This window comes from Poecilia latipinna, unplaced genomic scaffold, assembly GCF_001443285.1.
Source record: "Poecilia latipinna isolate Pla-1442-1.1 unplaced genomic scaffold, P_latipinna-1.0 Scaffold1909, whole genome shotgun sequence".
Lineage (NCBI taxonomy): Eukaryota > Metazoa > Chordata > Actinopteri > Cyprinodontiformes > Poeciliidae > Poecilia > Poecilia latipinna.
This window is the reverse complement of record NW_015114525.1, coordinates 23,255-42,412: the sequence shown is the minus strand read 5'-3', so window position 1 is coordinate 42,412 and position 19,158 is coordinate 23,255. Positions and strand designations below refer to the sequence as shown.

Sequence of the window (19,158 nt, the reverse complement as noted above, 5' to 3'; positions counted from 1 at the left end):
TTTTTTAAGTTTTTTAAAAAAAAAAAAAAAAAGGCAAAAAAAATGCAATCAAAAAGTTTTTTTTTTTTTTTTTTTTTTTTTTTTTTTTTTTTTTAAGGGTAGAATAATTCACACAGCTTTAATTCTTCTTACAACCAAGAAAAGTTCTGGAGCAACAAAACAATAGAGGAGACAGAAATTAAGCTTGTTTGCCACAATGACAACAAGCTTAAAGGAGTCACGGTTTGCTTTTAAATGGTTGTTCAAGTGTTATTAGATGCCAAACATGGTGGAAGCAGCATCATGCTGAGGGTCTTTTTATGCAACTAGTTATACTGTTTGTTTTTTTTTTGTTTGTTTTTTTGCCTAAAGTAGATAAAATAGTAAGAAAGGAGGACCACATTCAGATTTTTCTTCCTCGCCCTAAATCAGATATTTGAAACTTGGATACGGCTGAGCGTTACAGCAAGATAATAAAACCAAGCACACATTGCTAATTCGAAGCTTCTGGAAAAGCCCCAGCATCAAACCTGCCGAAACTCTGTCTGCTACAAGTGAGGCCCATGCCAGGAAACAAGCCAATTTAAATGAGCTCTTCCTGTCCTGATGCGAGCGATCAAATCTGCAGCAACAATTATGGCATGAACTTGTTCGTGGCTACGTAGCGGTGTGGTTTCTCTGTGATAAAACTGATGCTTCCTCATAAAAATGTGACTGTTTTCATTTGGCCGGCGTTCTGGTTTTCTTTTTTTTTTTTTTGGTCCGCATGGCTTGTAAAGATCTTGAAATAAAAAAAAAAAAGCAAACAGGTCAGCCTTAAAGAAGCACATGAGTCATCAACCAGAACAACAAGCCAGGATGAAAGAATAAAAAGCTGATGAGGAGATTTAGTCAGCAGATAGGATGAAATGTACGGGATGGGAGGCGTTTCTCTTAGAAAGGGGAAGTGAACGACAATGAAGGAGTTGAGGATGTGTAATCCTAACTGATCCAGTCAGCTTCCCTCTGCAGCCCATTAGACGAAGCGCTTCGATGAGAAGTTATTGCAGAGTCACGAAGCAGATCACAGAGACATGCCCTAATCATGATCAACCATCCTGTTTCCATTCTGGACCAAGAACAAATGTTCAGATGGTGTAAATATGCCTAAATCTCTCACTCTGCAAGGCTTCTCCTTCTCTTAACGCAGAGGTACTGGTTAGTACGTCCATTGTTCATATGCAGTCTTGCCAAGTGATTGATAAGATCAGAGTCATGCTGAGAGCCAGCTGATTGTGTGTTTGAACAGGAAGAAACATTGCTCTGCCTGATCAAGATAAAAGTAATACAAACAGCAAGGCATGTGTGATCTAATGCAAACTCAAACATGTGAATGCAAAAGGAGAACTTTCAGTAACAATTTTAGTTGTTACGGAAATATTTACCAATTTGGCCAGCCTTTCCAGAAAACCCCAACCACCAAGCTGATTTTATTTTTCACATCTGCAAGTACAAGTATTTTGGACTCTACAGCCTGCAATCTACTTCATGACGTCCACTCAATGTGATGGGAAAGTGTTCATTTCAGTCTTTTACTGCATCAGCAGAAGGTTGCTGAGTCTGCTCCCTGCACCCCTCAGTTCACACAACATCAGCCATGATTGATTCTGGTGCTGGAAAAGAATGCCCATTTTGTAAAGACTGAAGGAATATAAATGTAAGATTTTGTGTTTTATTTCATTCAGCAGTTTGTAATCCTGGAGCACCGACTGAACAATGTTATCGCTCTCCGCAGAGAATAAACGAGGCGGACATACTGAATAATAAAAGGTTTCCTGTTCAAAACAAAAGCAGTCCTTTTTACTATTCAGATCAATCACTGTTTAAAAAGGAAATATCATCCCTGCATTGTAAGTAATTTACTGGCAGTCTAAGAGAAAACTGCCAGACCCAACAGTACAGCTGATTCTGTTAATAAAATGTCGTTAAAAGTTACATCTTATAATAAATAAGATATAAATAATACCGAGGTGGAGTTCAGTCAGTGAGGTCACTCACTGACACATTTTAATAACAAGTGAGCCTTATGAAAAGTTCAAGGTTTTACATGCTGGTTGTAGTTAACTCACCTCTGGAGATGATTGACAAGTTGATTGGAGAGCAGAGAGCCTAAAGAAAAAAATAAGTAAAATAAGATTGGTCTGGTAAAATGACCTCAAATGATTTAAAACAGAAACCTAGAACAGATTGTACGGAAAAAGAAAAAAATTATCTGAATAACCCGAAAAGCCTAAAAGGCAAAGACGAAGGTTGCAATAGAAGTATGCTGCGTTCCAGTTGTACTAGAAAATGGGAAATTCCAACTTTCTAGTTGGAAAAAAAAATCAACTGGAACGTCCTCCGAAGTCAGATATTTCATTGGAAAACTGGGAGCAACTCTGACTACACCCAGTTACGATTTGGCGAACTTCTCGTTTCAATATGGCCGCCACTCACGTCAACAGTAGTAAGATGTGGGCAAGACGTATTTAACAAGACACAAAAGATTGTATAGATTGTATAGAGCCTGCATCTCTAAACTGAACAAATTAAAAGTGGTGTTTACTTATGGAAAGTAAAGTTTAAAATAACGTTTGTAAGCGCTATGGCAAACAGGGCGTCGCCATGTTGAAATTTCGACTTCGTAAATACAGTACAACGCTGTTACCTCGAGTATGACGTCAAATCCAGCTCCGAGTTCCCACTTCCCAGCTAACACAGCAGTACTGTAATAGAAGACATGTGTAGAGCTGAATTACTGGTAGGAAGTCCCTCTGATAAGGAAAAGAAGAAAAAAAGGATGAGCGCACTGAATGGGACTTGAATGGAACCATTCATGGTCCCATTCAGAATCCAGGGACATTTTCAATACACCATAATACACTGCTCAAAAAAATAAAGGGAACACTCAAATAATACATCCTAGATCTGAATGAATGAAATATTCTCATTGAATACTTTGTTCTGTACAAAGTTGAATGTGCTGACAACAAAATCACACAAAAATCATCAATGGAAATCAAATTTATTAACCAATGGAGGCCTGGATTTGGAGCCACACACAAAATTAAAGTGAAATGTTCCCTTTATTTTTTTTTTGAGCAGTATACTTACAGAGGTCAAGGTGCTTTATGCTGAAGAGGTATCCTTGAGGTGGATGTTTCAATAAAACACATTGACCCAAACATGCCCACCTGTCAGGTCTTGATTCTGTTTAAAAAGGTAAACTTCACAGAGCGGCCGGCCCAATCCCTTGGTCCTAATCCAACGGAAAACCTGTGAAGTGACGTCAGACCTGCCGTTTCTGGGATAAGGCCAAGAAACGCAGAGGGATGGTGGAATGAATCATCCTGGAGTGGAAGATCTGCTCACAGGTACCAGAAGCTGGTCGTCAATAACTCCCACGGTTCTCTGAAAAAGGTGGTTCTGCAACTAAGTATTAGTTTGGTCCAGAGCATAGCTAGACGTTTAAGCATTTTCAGTTTACACAGTAATCATTAGAGTTTGTAAAGAAAAATGCACAAAATGTTTTTTTTTTATTTTTATACAGCTTTAAATTATTTTTATGATTTATTTTTTGTACTTGTTGCAGAGATAGACATGATTTATTTATTTTTTTTGCTTCTTTTGTGTACATTGTATAAAGGTTACAAGAATTTTAAGAATTTTATTTTCCCCTAAAATTGTATTGCTATATATTGCATCATATTTTTCAATATATTGCTAATAATCTATAAAAAGACATTTGAATGACAAGCATTTTAAGCTTTTCTAAACACAGGGAGTAGCAATGAGTTGCATTTTATATCATAAAATTAATTATACGACAAATTTATTCACAGATCAAACATTTTCAGGTTTCAGTGAAAACTAAATGACCCCCTGGTGAAAAAGTACCTATCAAAAAGGTTTATAAAAACACAATTTATTTTAAATAAATACTCATTCTCTCAATCGGCATGAGCTGAACAAAGGACAAGGCAGTAGTTTGGTCATTTGCCCTTTTAATTTCTTTATTTAATCAATGTTACATTAAAACTAACATAAATAAACTTTTTATGAACAAAAGGCACACAGTTCAAATATAAACAAAAAGGAACACCTGTACAGTTTGTCTTAAAAATAAAAAAAGAAAAAGAAAAAAAGACAACAAACAAAATGTTCTACTGTCTCTGAGCGAGAGAGCGGTCTAAGAGAGAGATGAGCTTCAGCTGATTTGTTGACAAAAAAAAAAGCTACAGCGCAGCCCAACTGCAGAAGCGCGTTGTGCAGGCGTCAAACGATACAACTCTTCAGTCACCCTGCAGACAGGAACCAGAGCGTAGCCGGGAGTGAAGAAAAGACGAGCGACTGGGAGCAGCTTCATGGGGAGTCCTCTTCCAGGAGGTTTACAGTGAGACTCGTCTCCATTGTCTGGATGAATAGGCCGCGAGATCAACGTCCACTAGATCAAGAGGTTCAAACACGCAGCACAGAGTTTAAATAAAACATGTATGGGCAGGAGGCTGGGTGAAAGGAACTATGATTTCTCTACTGAGGCCTCTGATTGGCTGAGTTCTGATTCCTTAACGTTGTAATTTCACTAGCTGGTCATTCACAGTACAGGCAGGATATTAACCGTCTCCGACAGTGTTTGTCCTCTAAACATATTCATGTACACATTAATCCTAAATAATAAAAAGGGACAGAGTTTTTTTTTTTTTTTTTTTTTTTTTTTTTTTCCTTTTTTTGCTCCAAAGCAAGAAAACAAATCAAATCTGCTTTGGCTCAGTGATGAACATCCATGGGATCCTGATTCATTAGGCGTGGTAAGTCCACTCAAGTCTGAACACCAAAAGAAGCTGTCCTTTGCTTATCCAGTTTAGTCCAGTTTAATCTGGCCTAATGCAGTCCAGTTGAGAGACGTGAATCGCCGAACATCTGCAAGCATCTCCTAGTCTGCTTTCACCTGTTTAAAGTACCAGATGGGCAGCGCTGGACCGCAGTACTCCAAAAGAGTTGGTTGGATCATTTGGTTTTAGTTGGTCCTTTTTGAAACTTCATAAAAACCCCAGTCCATCTGTTACCTTAACGGGGCGCGTGCAGACCGCCACTCACAAGCATTTGCAAGCACAGACGCCAAAAGTTCTGATGCAGGACTTATACGGCGACTGTATTGGGTACCTCCTCGTAGTGAATAATAAAGTAAGGGTAGCTCTGGTCGTCGTTAAAAATGACATAAATCTGGGGGTCCACCCAGTTGTCCACACAGGAGTCATAAAGGTCACTGGAGGAGTCCCGAGGGTTGATGGGCGGAGGCCTGCGCATGGAGGAGTTTCCTACGGTGAACCTGAAGAAGCAAAAACACAAAGAAGACGGGGAAAAAATATGAGCAGTGCTACAAGAACCCTGCAGGTGCCACTGAAGGCAAGAAAGTACAAACTTTTAAACATCAAGACTGTTTAAATGTAAATTTACACCGTTTGCTTTTTAAAGCAAAAATATATTCCGAAGCCAGGAAACCTCAGATTCCTGAAACCAGACATAAACACAGCTCTGCTGATGACTTAAAAGCAAATGCAACACTCGGGCACTGCAGTAAACAAAAACATGGATTAGTTCCTTGACAAAAGAGACCTTTTAAAGAAAACCGTGTTGAATGGATCTGCGTCTACAAGGCGAGTTGTTTTTTCTGTTTTCTCCCAAGGATAATTTACCCAGGAAACGGGGGGAGGTTCACGAAAGTAAATACCTTAGAGGAAGGACTTCTTATAAGACCTTTCTTTCTTTGTCGCGTGATTATGAAATTAGAAACTTGGCTTCAAAGAAAGGAACAACTCAAATCTAAGACCAAGTTTTTTACAGAATCTGCAGTCAGACCATTGAGGCAACCATGGGTGTCGTTCTAAGTCTCAGGAAAATTGGTTTTGTAGAACTGTACAATGGATTTTCAGTGGCTGAGTGGATATTTTCGGAGTCACATTTTATAGATACATTACTGTATTTGAGATTATCCCTGCGAAATTCAACAAAAGGAGATTGCGCCCAGAGAAGTGAGTTTTTCAGCTGCTTCCATTCACTTCTACTTTGTTTTAAAGAAGAGGTGCATGGCTCTGTAGGAGAGATTGTATCTTCCGGTCTGAATGCTGCAGAGTTTCAGCTCTTTGACTAACAAATCTTTGTCATTCATGACAAATTACGGGCAGAGTAAATTACATCTCCTGCAAGCTAACGCCTGTCGACATCTATCCCGACTTCGTCCTCCTCACTGGACAAATTGTGAAATGAGTCTACATCTTATGAGCTCATATTTCAGTTAGAGTTTGCCATCACTAGGCTCTTTTTCAGCAGCCATTTAACCATGCATCATATCCAGAGTTCAAATTTCCATATGTATATTCATTGCTTTCCATCTGTCTTGTTCCCACTTCATGCTTTTTTTCTCCCCCATTTCTTGACTTTGCACAGGGAAATGAATGAAGATGAGCTTCAAGCTCAAACATGACTGAAAAGCAAAAGTTGTAAAAGTTTTGATGTATGCTCCAAGTAAATGAATGAAATGAAGCATTGCATCGTAACTCGAGTTCTCATAAAAAAAAAGCCAATTAAAGTAAAAAGACTCTTAGTTACAGACAAAGGCTGAGAGTAGATGTATGAAAGCAAAATCTTTGCCTGTTATGTGGAACAGATTGAACCCAGACTTGGAGAAAGAGCTCGTTTTCCTGCGTGTGCCTGATTGAAGGAAGGGGTGGGTGGTTTCCAAACCGCTGCACAATTCCCTGGACGCGCCATGGACTGTCTGCCTCGGCATAACAAAGGTGGTGATGTATGATGGGCCCAGCCAAATCAGCTGTTTTACATGTGCGCCTGCGGATTTGACTTTTGTTTGAAAGAATGGGAGTAGCACGGCCCTGCTGAAAGATGGTTTATGGAAAAGAACCTCAAGATTTTCCTGATCCAAATTAATGTTGATGCGTTCTGTAAATTTTATCGGCAGGAGTTAAGTGGAGAGGGGAGAGGTAGGATCAAAAAATCCGTTTGGAAAGAAGTACGTCCTGAAGGGAACCGACCTGTCAAACACACCAAACTGTTCACTGAGGACACTAAAACCATGCGAACGCCAATAAACCCCGGATACATCAGGCCTTGATTTAGCATTTAATAAAACTATGATGTGTCCAGTTCCCTTCAAAGCAAAGTCTAGTCGAAAAATATAAACAATGAAATGCCACCAGTGGAATAAAGCGATGCTTTGTGAAAACAGAAGCCGTCTCGGTCAGTGGGATAGACGCGCTCACACACACCTGCCAGTGAGGACCTTGGCCAAGAACATGCAGTGGACTCCCTTGGGCGAGCGCTTGGAGAAGTTGTGGGAGTAGAAGGCCCTGCGAGCGAAGTAGGAGCCCTGGCCGAACATGGTGGCGTGTTTGCCGCAGACGCGCGGGTCGAAGTTGTGCTTGCAGATGCCGTCCACAACGTCGGCCGAGGTGCCGTGGAAGAGGTGGCGCTCGCTCAGCAGCCGGTCCATCTCGGACATGCGGCGTGACATGTACTCCTTCTTCCTGTCAGAGCACACACAGAGGCGGACATTGAGACGGGGTTTGGTCACTAAATGTCATCAGAAACGGTTATTTGTTTCTAATGTGAATGAAACAAGCCATTTGGGACAAATACTACATGAGTGCATCTCGCATGAAAATACGGTCAGAGTTTATTTTAATCATTCATTTAAAAAGTGAAAAGTTTTCATGTGAAATCATTGCACACACACACATCACATTTTATACACGTTTTTGATTTTAATTATGTTCATTTAATTCACCCTTTCTAATGTTAAGAGCAATAAATAATATACTTTAAATTAAAAAAAATCATAAGATCTACTCATGCTTGCTTGTCAGGTGTCTAACAATCATTGGTAGCCTCAATAAGGAGGGTAAGTCATAAAATTTATCAAATCATAGCAATGGAAAGTTGAGTGGAAGGAAAAATTGTTAATAAATAAATAAATAAATAAATAAATAAATAAATAAAGCAGCACCCATAGCAGAGCTCACGGCAGCATTGAGAGGATAGTGAACATAGTTCCATTCCGATGTTTATGGTAGATTCCCATCAAATTAAAAGCAGCTGGAGGCGCAGATCCATCCAGAGTCTGGCCTACAGCTGATGGTTATGAGCTTAAAACACTTCCTGAACCTGAGACAATGGAAGCATCTTAGCTTAATGCCCAGAGTCCTCTCATCAAATAAAAAAGTCCCAGAGTCAGAAGGAGGTGAAGAGGCACAGAATCCAATTTGCTTTAACAATCAGCAATAATTCAGGGAGCGATGTCATCTGCCGGGGCTCTGCGTTTTATCAAGCCCAAATCAGTGCAGCGGTTACCAGGAAACCTTAGAGCACTTCATGCTTCCTTCTACTGATGAGCTTTATGGAAATGCTGATTCCATTTTCCAGCAGGAGCCCACTGCCTAAAGTACCAAGACATGCTTAAATCACTTGATATGAGTGCAAACTAATATGTCCTAAACCCCACAGGGAAACTGTGGACTATCGTCAAGAAGAGTGTGGAGTTGATGTCCACTAATAAAGCAGCCTGGGCTTGACAGCATGTCTTAATATTTGTGAAAGGAATCATGACCCAGGAGGAACATTAATAGATATAAAAATGTTCTCTTGGGCTCGTATGCTTTTGAGAGAAACTGAATTTTGTGTTTTCATTAGTTGAAAGTCATCATAAAAAATTAAGAGAAATGGTATATCACTCTTAGTGGGATGAATATAGATAATTAAAATACAAGATTGGCTGAAGATCTTGTATTCGTTTTACTTTTATTGATTCCTACCCTGAATCTGCAAAAAATTAAACTTTAGAGCTCATCTTTCTTCAACTACCAGCACTGCGTGTACACATCACCTCTGCAATGTAAGCAGATCAATAAGGAACTCAGAGGAGAAAGCGAGGTGAGTCACCGAGGCTGTGTGACCCACACGTGAACTCACACAATGCCACAGCTTGCGACATGACACTGCACGCAGCGCGCTCCTCGCTCGCACGCTCCCGATTTCCTACTACCCCAATTTAGTTTGCAGCACTCCGCTATCGCACGCAGATGAACTCGCGCAAACAAGAAGTTATGGTTTCGCTGCAGCAGGCAGACTGTGGGAAAAGGAAATCGAGAGAGAACCAGTGAGGGGGCATCGCTTTCGGAGGTGGCGAGGCAGACACACACAAACACACACCGGCAGTCATTGTGAAACCGTGCGGTACTGGTCGGTGTGGGAGGGTTCAACTGTCGCAGCTGATAGGAGAAGGCCTGCTACGACCACAGCGGTTAGCCCACTGCCTTCACAACAGGAACATCATCATCACCAAACATCTCCCCATCTGCTGTGTTCACACACCACTGTCGACACATTCTCACGAAGTCCCACACAGCTGGCATCATGTGGCCTATTTCGTCTCGATTCTTCTCTCGTTTAGCTTCAGATATGATTATGACCTGATTTTAAATGTGCATGGAAGGTTTGGAAGGAGTGAAGCTGCCATTTGCGATTTCCAAAAAAAACAAAAAAAAAGAGTGAGCTTCCAGAGGCACATTTTGAGAACGTTTAGCATTTAGGTGGTAGTTGCAGGTTCTACAGAAAACTTGCAAAGACTGGAAAAAGTTTGCAGCATTTCACCTCTGTGGCGGATCTGTTTCTAACTCGAAACTCTCTTTCACCCGACACCTAAAATAAATTCACCTGTGAAATTTAACACCAGTATAATCTGAGATGTCCTGTGAAGGGGTATGCTAGAGGACATTGGCTACGTCTTTAAATGTGGTCAAATTTCTCAACTGTGACAAGTTTATAAAGTTTTATACCTCTTAGTTTCACACAGGAACTGATGATGAGTTCAGGTAAACAACGGAAAAACCAGTTGCGTGCCAAAACCTTTCGCCACAGCTTTAAGAAATGTCTTGCGTGCAAACATGCCAGCAGCCAACTTTCTCACCTCGACACACAAAAATGATCATCTGCTTAATTCAACAACTCCTCACCTCTTATACTTCTCCCAGAGGAAGGGGTTCTGGACGCGCTGGATCTTGATGATCCTGAACTTGGTTTCTGATACTGTCTTGTGAAACAGGCTGTACACCGTCCTGTAGCTGCGGTCTTCACGCGACACGGGCACCCGCAGGAAGTCCTGGCTCATCGGCATGGGCAGCCATGTCTCTGGAAAAAGGCTAGGAGGGTTGGTCGATGTCGGCGAGAGGGGATGCGGCGAGGAGACGTCCATCGGGGTCGGTGCAGGTGCGGACGTGGAGGGGAGAGCGGGTAGAGAGAGACCACCCAAAGTCCTGAAGAGGAAAAAGAACATTAGGTCTTTTAGACTAGAGAAAATAAGCTTTATTTAGAAACCACAAAGTGTCTCTGTTAGCCCTGATAGTTGCAGAGTAGGCTGTGAGCTGCAGAATAAATAACTGAGAAATTAGTTTGTTGTTTATTAAAAATGAAGAAGAGGACATGAGGAAAAAAAAGCACTAAAACTGAATGTACTAACCAAGAGTACCTCCACTGAATTGGACCACTCTAATCCAAATTTTGCACTTCCTCCAGCACAATCCTGAGGTTCTGGGTTTCTTTTCTAAATACCTTCTTTGTTATCAACTTCAACCCAAATTACAGTAAGAAACTAGAAACTTACTGCACATAGCACTCAAGTCTCTATCACGTCTTCTATGTTTATTGCAAATCTCCATTTTGTTAAGACTTTTCACAACATCTTGTTGCTGCTTTAAGTAACAGAACGAAACATTTCTAAGACACTGATTTACTTGGTGTAAACAACATGGCAACAAGTAAAGAAATAACAGTTTTCATGTGACAAACCTCGTGTGACGAATCACATAAAATCCCAATAAAGTAAAGTCGGAGGCAATATAGTTTGTGGTTGTAATCTGCAGCAGCATTTTACTGTAACCTAGTTAGCTAGAGCTGTATGTAACCTAGTTCTTATTATAGAGAATTGAGCCTGTGAGCAGACAAAACCGCTTTTTAAAACGTATTAAAGTTTCTTTTTCTCGGTTATCCAGGAACATCACTCGCAAATCTCTGTAAATTTTCCAGCAGAGAATCAACACGCAAACCAACAGAGGCCGGATCAGGAATGATTACTCTCTGCTCCGTTTTGCTGCACCTTATTAAAAGCCCTTCTGCTGCATTCTGGAGCTGCTTCATTAAACGCAGAATTAGGTGCCTGATATATAATCCGGCGACCACAGCTCCCAGTCTGAGCTAAGATGAAAGTCAAAGCAGAACTGGGTCTTCCACCTATCAACGCTCACATTTTAGCCCCACAGGAGGAACTGCTCCAGACTGTCTGCACCAGAAGAAGAAGCAGTTTGTAGTCATTAGTAAAAGCCTAAAGCCAAGCTGACGCTCGCTGCTACGTCTGCACGCAAACGCCCATCTGCAAGCTTTATGCCCACGCTTTTCCACAGCGACGGCTCCCGTTTGTTTCCAATCATAAGCGTTTCCAAAAGCCTCCATCTGCTGCACGTTCGGAATGGCATCCCCTCCGACTGCCAGCCGTGACAGATCCGAACTGCAGGGCGGCGCCGCTGCACGTCAACCGTCAGACAACACAACAGGATGGTGCGAAAATGAAACCCAGACACCAAACAGGAGAAGATGAGAACAAGGAGGACTGGGGGGGGGAGTGGGGGGGCTAAAAGAACGATAGAAAAGAAAGAAAATGCCAATTGTGGAGCTGTCATCGCTGTGACAGAAAAAGAAAAAGTCCTCCACCACGTCTGGCATTTGAGTCAGTAACAGTAGTTTTCCTGTCAAGTTATCACCCTCTAAGTGTAAATGCTGTTAGCTCTATCATCCATACGAAAGTGTGTGTGTGTGTGTGTTATGAAGAGGCTCTGAGGTAGTGTGACAGTTATTCTCGTCTCTTTTCTTCCACTCTCTCTTATCTTGTCGGTCTGGTCTAAGAGACACCCACCACCTCCCTCATTCCCTGCGCTGCAATCGAAGTCTCTATTCCCTCGGCGCTTTGAGGAGATCACAGACAGGCTGCTGCAGAAAACAAGTGCGAAATGAAAAGGGACAGATGCCGAAAGAATGATGGAGGCAGGCAAGAATGAGAGCTAGGAGGGAGGAGGGGGAGGAGGAGTGATTAGGAAAGAACAGGACGGGAAAGAAGGAAGAGCGTTCTAGGCTTAGGTCACTTAAAAGGATGATAAACTGGCTAAGATTTATCCAACTTGATAAGTGATAATTCCCTTACTGGGAACCTTAGGGGATTTCTTTCACCATCAAAACTTTAAGAGCAGCCCTTAGTAATTTTGTAGTGTCTCTAGTTTCTTCTTTCATGTCACTATATGAATTTCTATTGCGGTTTAGGATAGGCATGCTAAAGGAAATGCTCTAAAGTTTTCTCGTGGACAGCTGCTTTGACAGAACACAACGAACCAACACCGGCAGATGACTTGGCTTCACAAATCCCCTGACTGTGGATTCTGGGCTTCTCCCCTTCTCCTGCAGACCCAACACCTTCTGCATGCACCATAAACCACAAGGAAGTGGCCTCGCCTTTCCTCTCCTGAAGCCACGTAAAATGCATGTCTCTGGTTCGGCTGATGGGACTCAACAGTGTGCATTTATTTACCAACTTTTTTCTTCCGCTCAACTTTCCATTTATTGAGTTGCGTCACTGAAACCGCCGGCTTTATTACAAAATACATTTTTACTTTTACACATTTTAATCAGCAGACCTCTACTTAACCTCTCTGTGTTGTAAATTCAGGTTTCTTCTTATGAGATATTCTAATATTCTGACAAATTGAACTTTTCATAATCAGTCAAATGAACAGAAGTCGTCCAATGAAAGTTGCTCTTGTTTTTAGCTCATTTTTATTTTACTAGCTTATTTAATGTAGACCAATTTCTTAATTATTTGTATTGTTGGTGTGTTTGTAAACCTTTTTGTTTGTTTGTTTCATCAAAAACAGGTCTGCGTTGTAAATGTAATAAAAATAAATTAACTGAGATGCATGCGACTGAGTGCAGCTACTGCAATTTATTGATGGACAAACGCAACCAACAGTTGAGCCATGGATCTGGGCTCCAGCTCCCTGCAGTGACGCTTCTCACCCTCATCACCGCGACTCTCCGGAGCTCCGAGTCTGGAACCCATTTAGATCCTCTCCGGCTGCACTCCCTTTCACCCTCGCTGCCTGTGTGTCTCTTTTCTTCTTCTCTCTGTCTGGTTCTTGCCTTCACTATCTGTTTTTTTTTTTTTCCCCTTTCTTTTCTCCGGTTCTCTCTTGACTGTTGTGGCCCGGTGGGCACAGCTTGTTCTAGGAAACCTGCTCTGCACCAGAAGTATCTGCAAATGGGCTGAAATGGCTCCACTTGTTTCTAATCAGGTATCACTTGTTTCCAAAGTAAGACGGAGGAGAGTGCTGCAGGCACATCTCTTCGCCGGTATAAAGACGGGAAAGCGGGGCTTGAGAAAATGAGTGTGAGAACAAATTTAATCCCGTCAGGAGGGGCGGGAGATGGGGGTCGGGGGGTTCACAACACTGGGAGCATTAATTTCTTTGTCTCCATGATCCTCCCTCTTCTTCTCATCTGTTTTCATTTGCTTCATTATCTCATTTCACATCTCGTCTGCTCCAGGCGTGCTTTCCCCTGCACAGGACAGCTCCTGTGTCCTGGTGACAACATTTGACTTGCCAAAAATCTGAGCCTGGGCTAAGTGTTGGTTCAGCTCCGGCTGCCGAAGCGTTCTGAAGCGGATCAAAACTGGACGTGGTGTTCAGAGCCTTTTGAGCATTCAGCCCTGACTGTGACATTGGCATTGTGTACCGGCCTGTGTGTGCCTGCACGTCCCTAAACACAGAGCTAGGACGCCCGGGGAACACGGAGAGCCATGAGGAGACAGATTGTTACACGGTAGAAAGCCAGCAGTGAGAATTACACAGAAGTACTGCCAGGAACCGCGTTTTTTTTTTTTCTCCCCCCTTTCTAAAACCTCAAGAGTTCGATGCTCTCTGACAACACCGAGTAGAAAGAGATAAATTAGTAGTATTATGCTGATGTGCCGGAGAGTACAATGGAAAGCAGAAGTGAGAACAAAACAGCAGGCAAGAAAAAAAAAAAAATCAATAAAGTGATTAAGCTTCACCTCTCTGCTAAGGACTGGCCACTTTCCCTTATTATTTATGAGGTTTCATAACTTCAAATCTGTGTGAAAGCTGCTTTTTTCTGCTCTTTTCTGAGTCAAGCAACAGACGAACATGTGAGGCTGAGATCAATAAAACACTGTTTCCTATATTGATCTTGTATGAAACTTAAAGCTTATAGCACAAATATCATATTTATCAAAGCCATCAACAACATTACAGATGAGCTTCAAAATCACAGCATCACTGTTCCCACCTCAAATTAAAAAAAAATTCATTTCTACATTTACTGAGACTCAAATATGCAGTATGATAGTGGTAGGAGTGAAGGGTAAAAAAAGACTTGCATTTTGACATTAAATGACATATTTGTTTGGCAGAACTTTAGTAATAAAGTATAGAGAGAGAATTTATTTTTCCCCCAGCAAAATATTTCTAGAAATTAACAAGGACTGCAGCTAAAAAAGCAATCAGATTGGTTTTCGACAACCAGATAGATATATTGGTGCCATTTCCGATGCAATAATGATAATATGAATCATATCATTTCTCTCCATCCCTGAAAACAAATGCACCAGCATCACCAGCCTAACTAATGCCTTTTCTTTAAAACTACTGTACATAGGGGTCACAACCAAACCAGTTTGGTGGAAGCACCCTCAGACAGGGAAATGCGAACGCTGACAGACAGACTGCAACGTTTCTGATTGAGGCTGATCTCGACTTCCAGACCTAAACAGGAGTAACTGGATCAGAGTGAACAGTGATATTTACTGGAGGTGTGGCGTGAGGATCACAGACGACATGAACATGGGTCGCTTCTTGATCTGCCGTCTGAAGCCGAAGACGGCATTCTGCTGGAAGCCCTCCTTGATGTTGAGAATATACTGGTTCTGTAGCGTGATGAATCGGACCTCCTTAAGGCCCCTCGAACTTGCCTCTTCGATGAGCTTCACCACCGGCTGCAGGGGAGGAGAAAACCAGAAAGAGGACATGAAGAAGTGAGACTGAGTCACTGTCCAGCTAGTCAAGCAAAGCCAGCAGGGATTAAGGTGGATTGTTTTTAAATAAAACCAAACTCAAACACGGATAATGAGTAATTCTCATCTCCTTTCCCTGCTTCGTCTGGGATTTCTCCCATTGAACTCGATTTCTCCAGTAGTATTTCAACCAGGCGAACAGAAGGAGGACTTGGGAACAAATATTTTTTTCATGCCGTTTTAAACTTGTAGTCTGTCATGGTTCAACATCGGCAGCGGAAGAAGTTCAGTTCTTCAGCGGAAGAACTGAACTGAAGCCGTTCAGTTCATGTTGGCCACATTTTGAAATATTGAGCAATTACAGTTTAAGCAAGAGTAATGTCTTCTTGCTTAAACTGAAGCAAGAGGAATGTCTTGCTTAAACTGTAAAATGGACTTGTTTGAGGTTTACATGGCATGTCATAATGTTATTCCCTTAAGTGTTGCCTTGTTTCAGGAATCCCTGAATCTCCCATGGCAACCATTTGCAGGTGCCTTAACACCTGCTCTCACAAAGCACCGCCTTCTCCTCGCAGCTCCTCCCTGGAGATGCAGTCTCACAGACCACCTCTCCCCTGCGACTCCCCCACTCAGCTCCTCCAGACTAGCAGCAGCAGGAGTTAGCAAAAACTTTGGTTGGACTATGTGTCTGCTGAGTTTATCATATGAACAACTTCTTCTCTAAGAGCGATTGTAAACGCCATAATGAGGATCATTGTTGAGACAGAGGCTAGTTTCAAGGCGTCAAATTTCAACATCAGATTTCTTTAAGTCATGTTTGATATATAAAGCATTTTTACAACAACTGAAGGTAACAGGTATTTGATTGCACTATAAAATGCCAACACGTACCTGGGAAACGCACAATATTGCATATTTAAGACATTTTATTGCTGGCAAAGTTGCTGTGGTTCAACACAATTTACTGTAAGCGTCACTGAGCTGTTGCATTAAATACGTCACGGCCAAACATTAGCGATTGGGCATAATTGTTTAAAATTAACGCCTCCAGCAAGCAATCGTTTCTCAATATCAGAGGGTCCAGATCCTCTGTATGAAGCAAACTGTGAAACAAAGAGCTGGTTTTTCGCCAGGCTCCTGTTTCACATACCTAGTCATCAGGAGTGCTTGTTTGCGTGTTTCTAACTTGATCGAATCACAGCAGCTAGTCGATTGATTAGTGCGAGCAAAGTTAATGTGTCTGGCCTCGTGTTCACAGGGCGTGAAATAAAGCAAACGCAGAGTGAGGCAGAGAGCGGCTCACCTCAGAGTATTCCCTCCAACCAATGTTGTCCCTGCAGTAGTACTTCCACACTGTGTGACAGCTCGGGGTGGAGTTAGGGTTCGCTGCAGGAACGGGAAGAGGGCAGGGGGGAGTGGTCAGCCGGCGGACGCAGTCGAACTCCAGGTCACACACTCGCATCGTCGCAAACTCCAGCAGAAACACCCGGCCCCTGAAAAAAAAAAAAACCCACATATTCCAGTTAAAAATGAATCAGCAACTTCCAGGGGTTCAGCGGTCTTTGTAGGAAAGAAAAACACCAAAACCCGGCCAATCATTCTCAAAGCTGCAGCTCGGTGACCTTGCAGTTAAGTGGTCCTGATTTATATTTATATCAGCTGCCATGTGATCAAACATGTGGCCGCTAATGCAAGCCATGTGCCCCGGAGAGAGGCGACCAAACCTTCGGTTGCTCAAATACAGTGAGTCACACAGGGTGACAGCAGTGTGTGAGAAGTGAACAGCAGGACATTTCCCTGAAAACACACACACACGCACAAATGACTCCATGATGAGTGAAATAAAATGTCAATGCCTGCTAGGAGAGTCACTGTGATGTTTATATTTATACCTTTATATTTAACATTTTGTCATTAAACACCAACAAGCCAAAAAGTTTCACTTTGCTGTAATTTGACTAAGAGCACTGCTGGGTTCCTGGATGCTAATGACGTTCACTGATGGACCAGACCTATGAGGCCTTCGCAGAGCAGCTGTGATCACACTGAGATTAAGTTACGCACCGCATTTATTAATTATGTGCCTTCTCTAAGCAACAGGCACACCAATTAAAGGAGGGAGAACACACTTGCACGACACAGTTGTCAGCTTTTTACTCACATACTTCAACTTCCCCATTTAGGCATTACTTACTTTCTCCGTCGCATGCGATCCCAATAAAATGCACTGAAGTTTGTGGTTTTGACATAACGACCGAAAATTAAGTATTAACCACTGAACTCAGTGGAGACTCATCTACCCAAACAGCAGGAGGCAACAATTAATCTTGCAATCATGCATAGTCATAGTCGATAAATTAGAACATGTGTTCAAATGAGGCCCATTTGTCAGATCAGTACCTTTTGTAAGTAACCTTTAAGCAAGAATTAAACATACGTTTCATTAAACCCACATTTCTGTTTTATTAAAAAAAAAATTTGATTGATCTGATGTCATTTTAAATACGTTTTCAATGCCTGCAAGTGGGAAATTATAATTAACAGAAATAAATGTTTTAAAAAGCCCTTCTACATGTTTCACTTAATGACGAAGTTCCTGAAATAAATTTTCAGTCTTTTCAGTAATATTCTAATTTATTAAATGAGTTTGTACTCCTTTGACCCCCTCACTGTCTCGGCATGTGAGGGTTAGAAATCCCACACAAAAAACAAAATAAAATATAAAAATAATTGTATTCAGAGTAAGCTAAGGACCTCATTAGCATTCACCCCACTCATCCACCAGCGTTTAGTGGATGCATTGAGTGATGTCAGCTGTTTTCTCCGTTCCTCGGTCAGGTTTAAAGGCGGTTAATACTTACGCAGTCATTTACTTCACCTAATAAGATTTTAGTTAACTGAATTACGTTTGTTAAAACACAAGTTGTTCTTCCAAATTATTTTTTTAAATGTCAAATTATACTGATCTTTATTTTTTTTCTTACAAAAGCGCTAAAAGGATAGAGCCTTCAAAGAGGTTAAATCCTTTTTATGTTCACCGTATGTTACATACAGAGTCGGGAACAGAGAGCAAATAATGATTCGACACAGCAGACTGACTGCCCTCAGCTGACATTTTGCAAGACAAAAAGTGGGACGAATGCCAGGCGGTAGGTAGTCAGTCTGAGATGTTTTCCATGTGCATCACCTGAGGAGGAGCGTGCAAACCTGTTTGCTAATGCAGCGCCCGCAGCAGTGAAACCTCGGGTTATTATAGGTAGGCAGTAAACACAAATTAAGTTCTCCTTCCTGTAAGTGTAATTACTGGTCACTGAGGTTGCAGGGACCCAGACAATGCTTTCTGTCACAACGAAACAGCCTGAATCATTTTCCAAAACCCTACGATCACACTGGTTCATAAATAGCAGCTGGACGTGCTGTTATCATAGGCTGAATTTCTGCTAAGTCATAAGGCGACTGCGTCTCCATAAGAGGAAGTGAAACAGCAGGCTGCTTAATGAGCACGTGCAGAAGCAAAACAGTGACTGAAAACCAAGACACAGACCATCATATCTGCACTACCAGAAAATAAGAGAGAATGCAGATGAATGATTTTCTGTTCTGTATATGAAAGCTGTTTTCAGCGTTCAACAAGCTAGAGGGCGTTTCAGTTTCATGGGAAAAACAAACACAGCAGTTCATTTGAATACTGAATGCAGAACCAAAAGAGAGAAGCAGAAAAAACAGGATTATGGCAACGGGTGCAGCAAGAAAAGTACTGGCAGATAAAAGTGAGGTGGGCAAGAAGCTGCGAGTGCGACTGTGGCACTGAGAAGTTGGTGGGGGGGTGAGAGGGGGGGGCTAGTACATCTTCTGCTTTGCCTCGGGTCAGCTCCTTCTCTCCCACTTGTTTTGTTTTCGTAATTATTTCTCGTTTCGTTCTGCTCTGTCTACTCCTCACAATGTCCCCCCCCCCCCCCCCCCACCTTTTGTTCTTTTTTTTTTCTTCCTCCACCCCTCCCCCCCCCCCGTCCCAAACC

General features: G+C 41.9%; 2 protein-coding genes across 5 annotated transcripts in view; both read right to left on the bottom strand.

Moving 5' to 3' along the window:
* The window catches only part of LOC106935104 (stress response protein NST1-like), an 87,131-nt gene extending 83,067 nt beyond the window's left edge, over positions 1 to 4,064 (bottom strand). The window contains exons 1-3 of the mRNA XM_015015415.1: positions 3,192 to 4,064; positions 2,666 to 2,723; positions 2,088 to 2,127 (exon numbers count right to left, since the gene is read on the bottom strand). The gene's annotated coding sequence lies outside the window, so the exon portion shown is untranslated. The remainder of the gene's footprint in view (positions 1 to 2,087; positions 2,128 to 2,665; positions 2,724 to 3,191) is intronic.
* A 641-nt stretch (positions 4,065 to 4,705) lies between these two features.
* tiparp (TCDD-inducible poly(ADP-ribose) polymerase) overlaps positions 4,706 to 19,158 on the bottom strand; it is a 30,024-nt gene continuing 15,571 nt past the window's right edge. For all 4 annotated transcript variants that reach the window (XM_015015411.1, XM_015015412.1, XM_015015410.1 and 1 more), the window contains exons 3-7: positions 16,443 to 16,632; positions 14,934 to 15,121; positions 10,023 to 10,322; positions 7,281 to 7,538; positions 4,706 to 5,326 (exon numbers count right to left, since the gene is read on the bottom strand). In XM_015015411.1, coding sequence (XP_014870897.1) covers positions 5,137 to 5,326; positions 7,281 to 7,538; positions 10,023 to 10,322; positions 14,934 to 15,121; positions 16,443 to 16,632 — 1,126 coding nt within the window. In that variant the 3' untranslated portion in view covers positions 4,706 to 5,136. The remainder of the gene's footprint in view (positions 5,327 to 7,280; positions 7,539 to 10,022; positions 10,323 to 14,933; positions 15,122 to 16,442; positions 16,633 to 19,158) is intronic.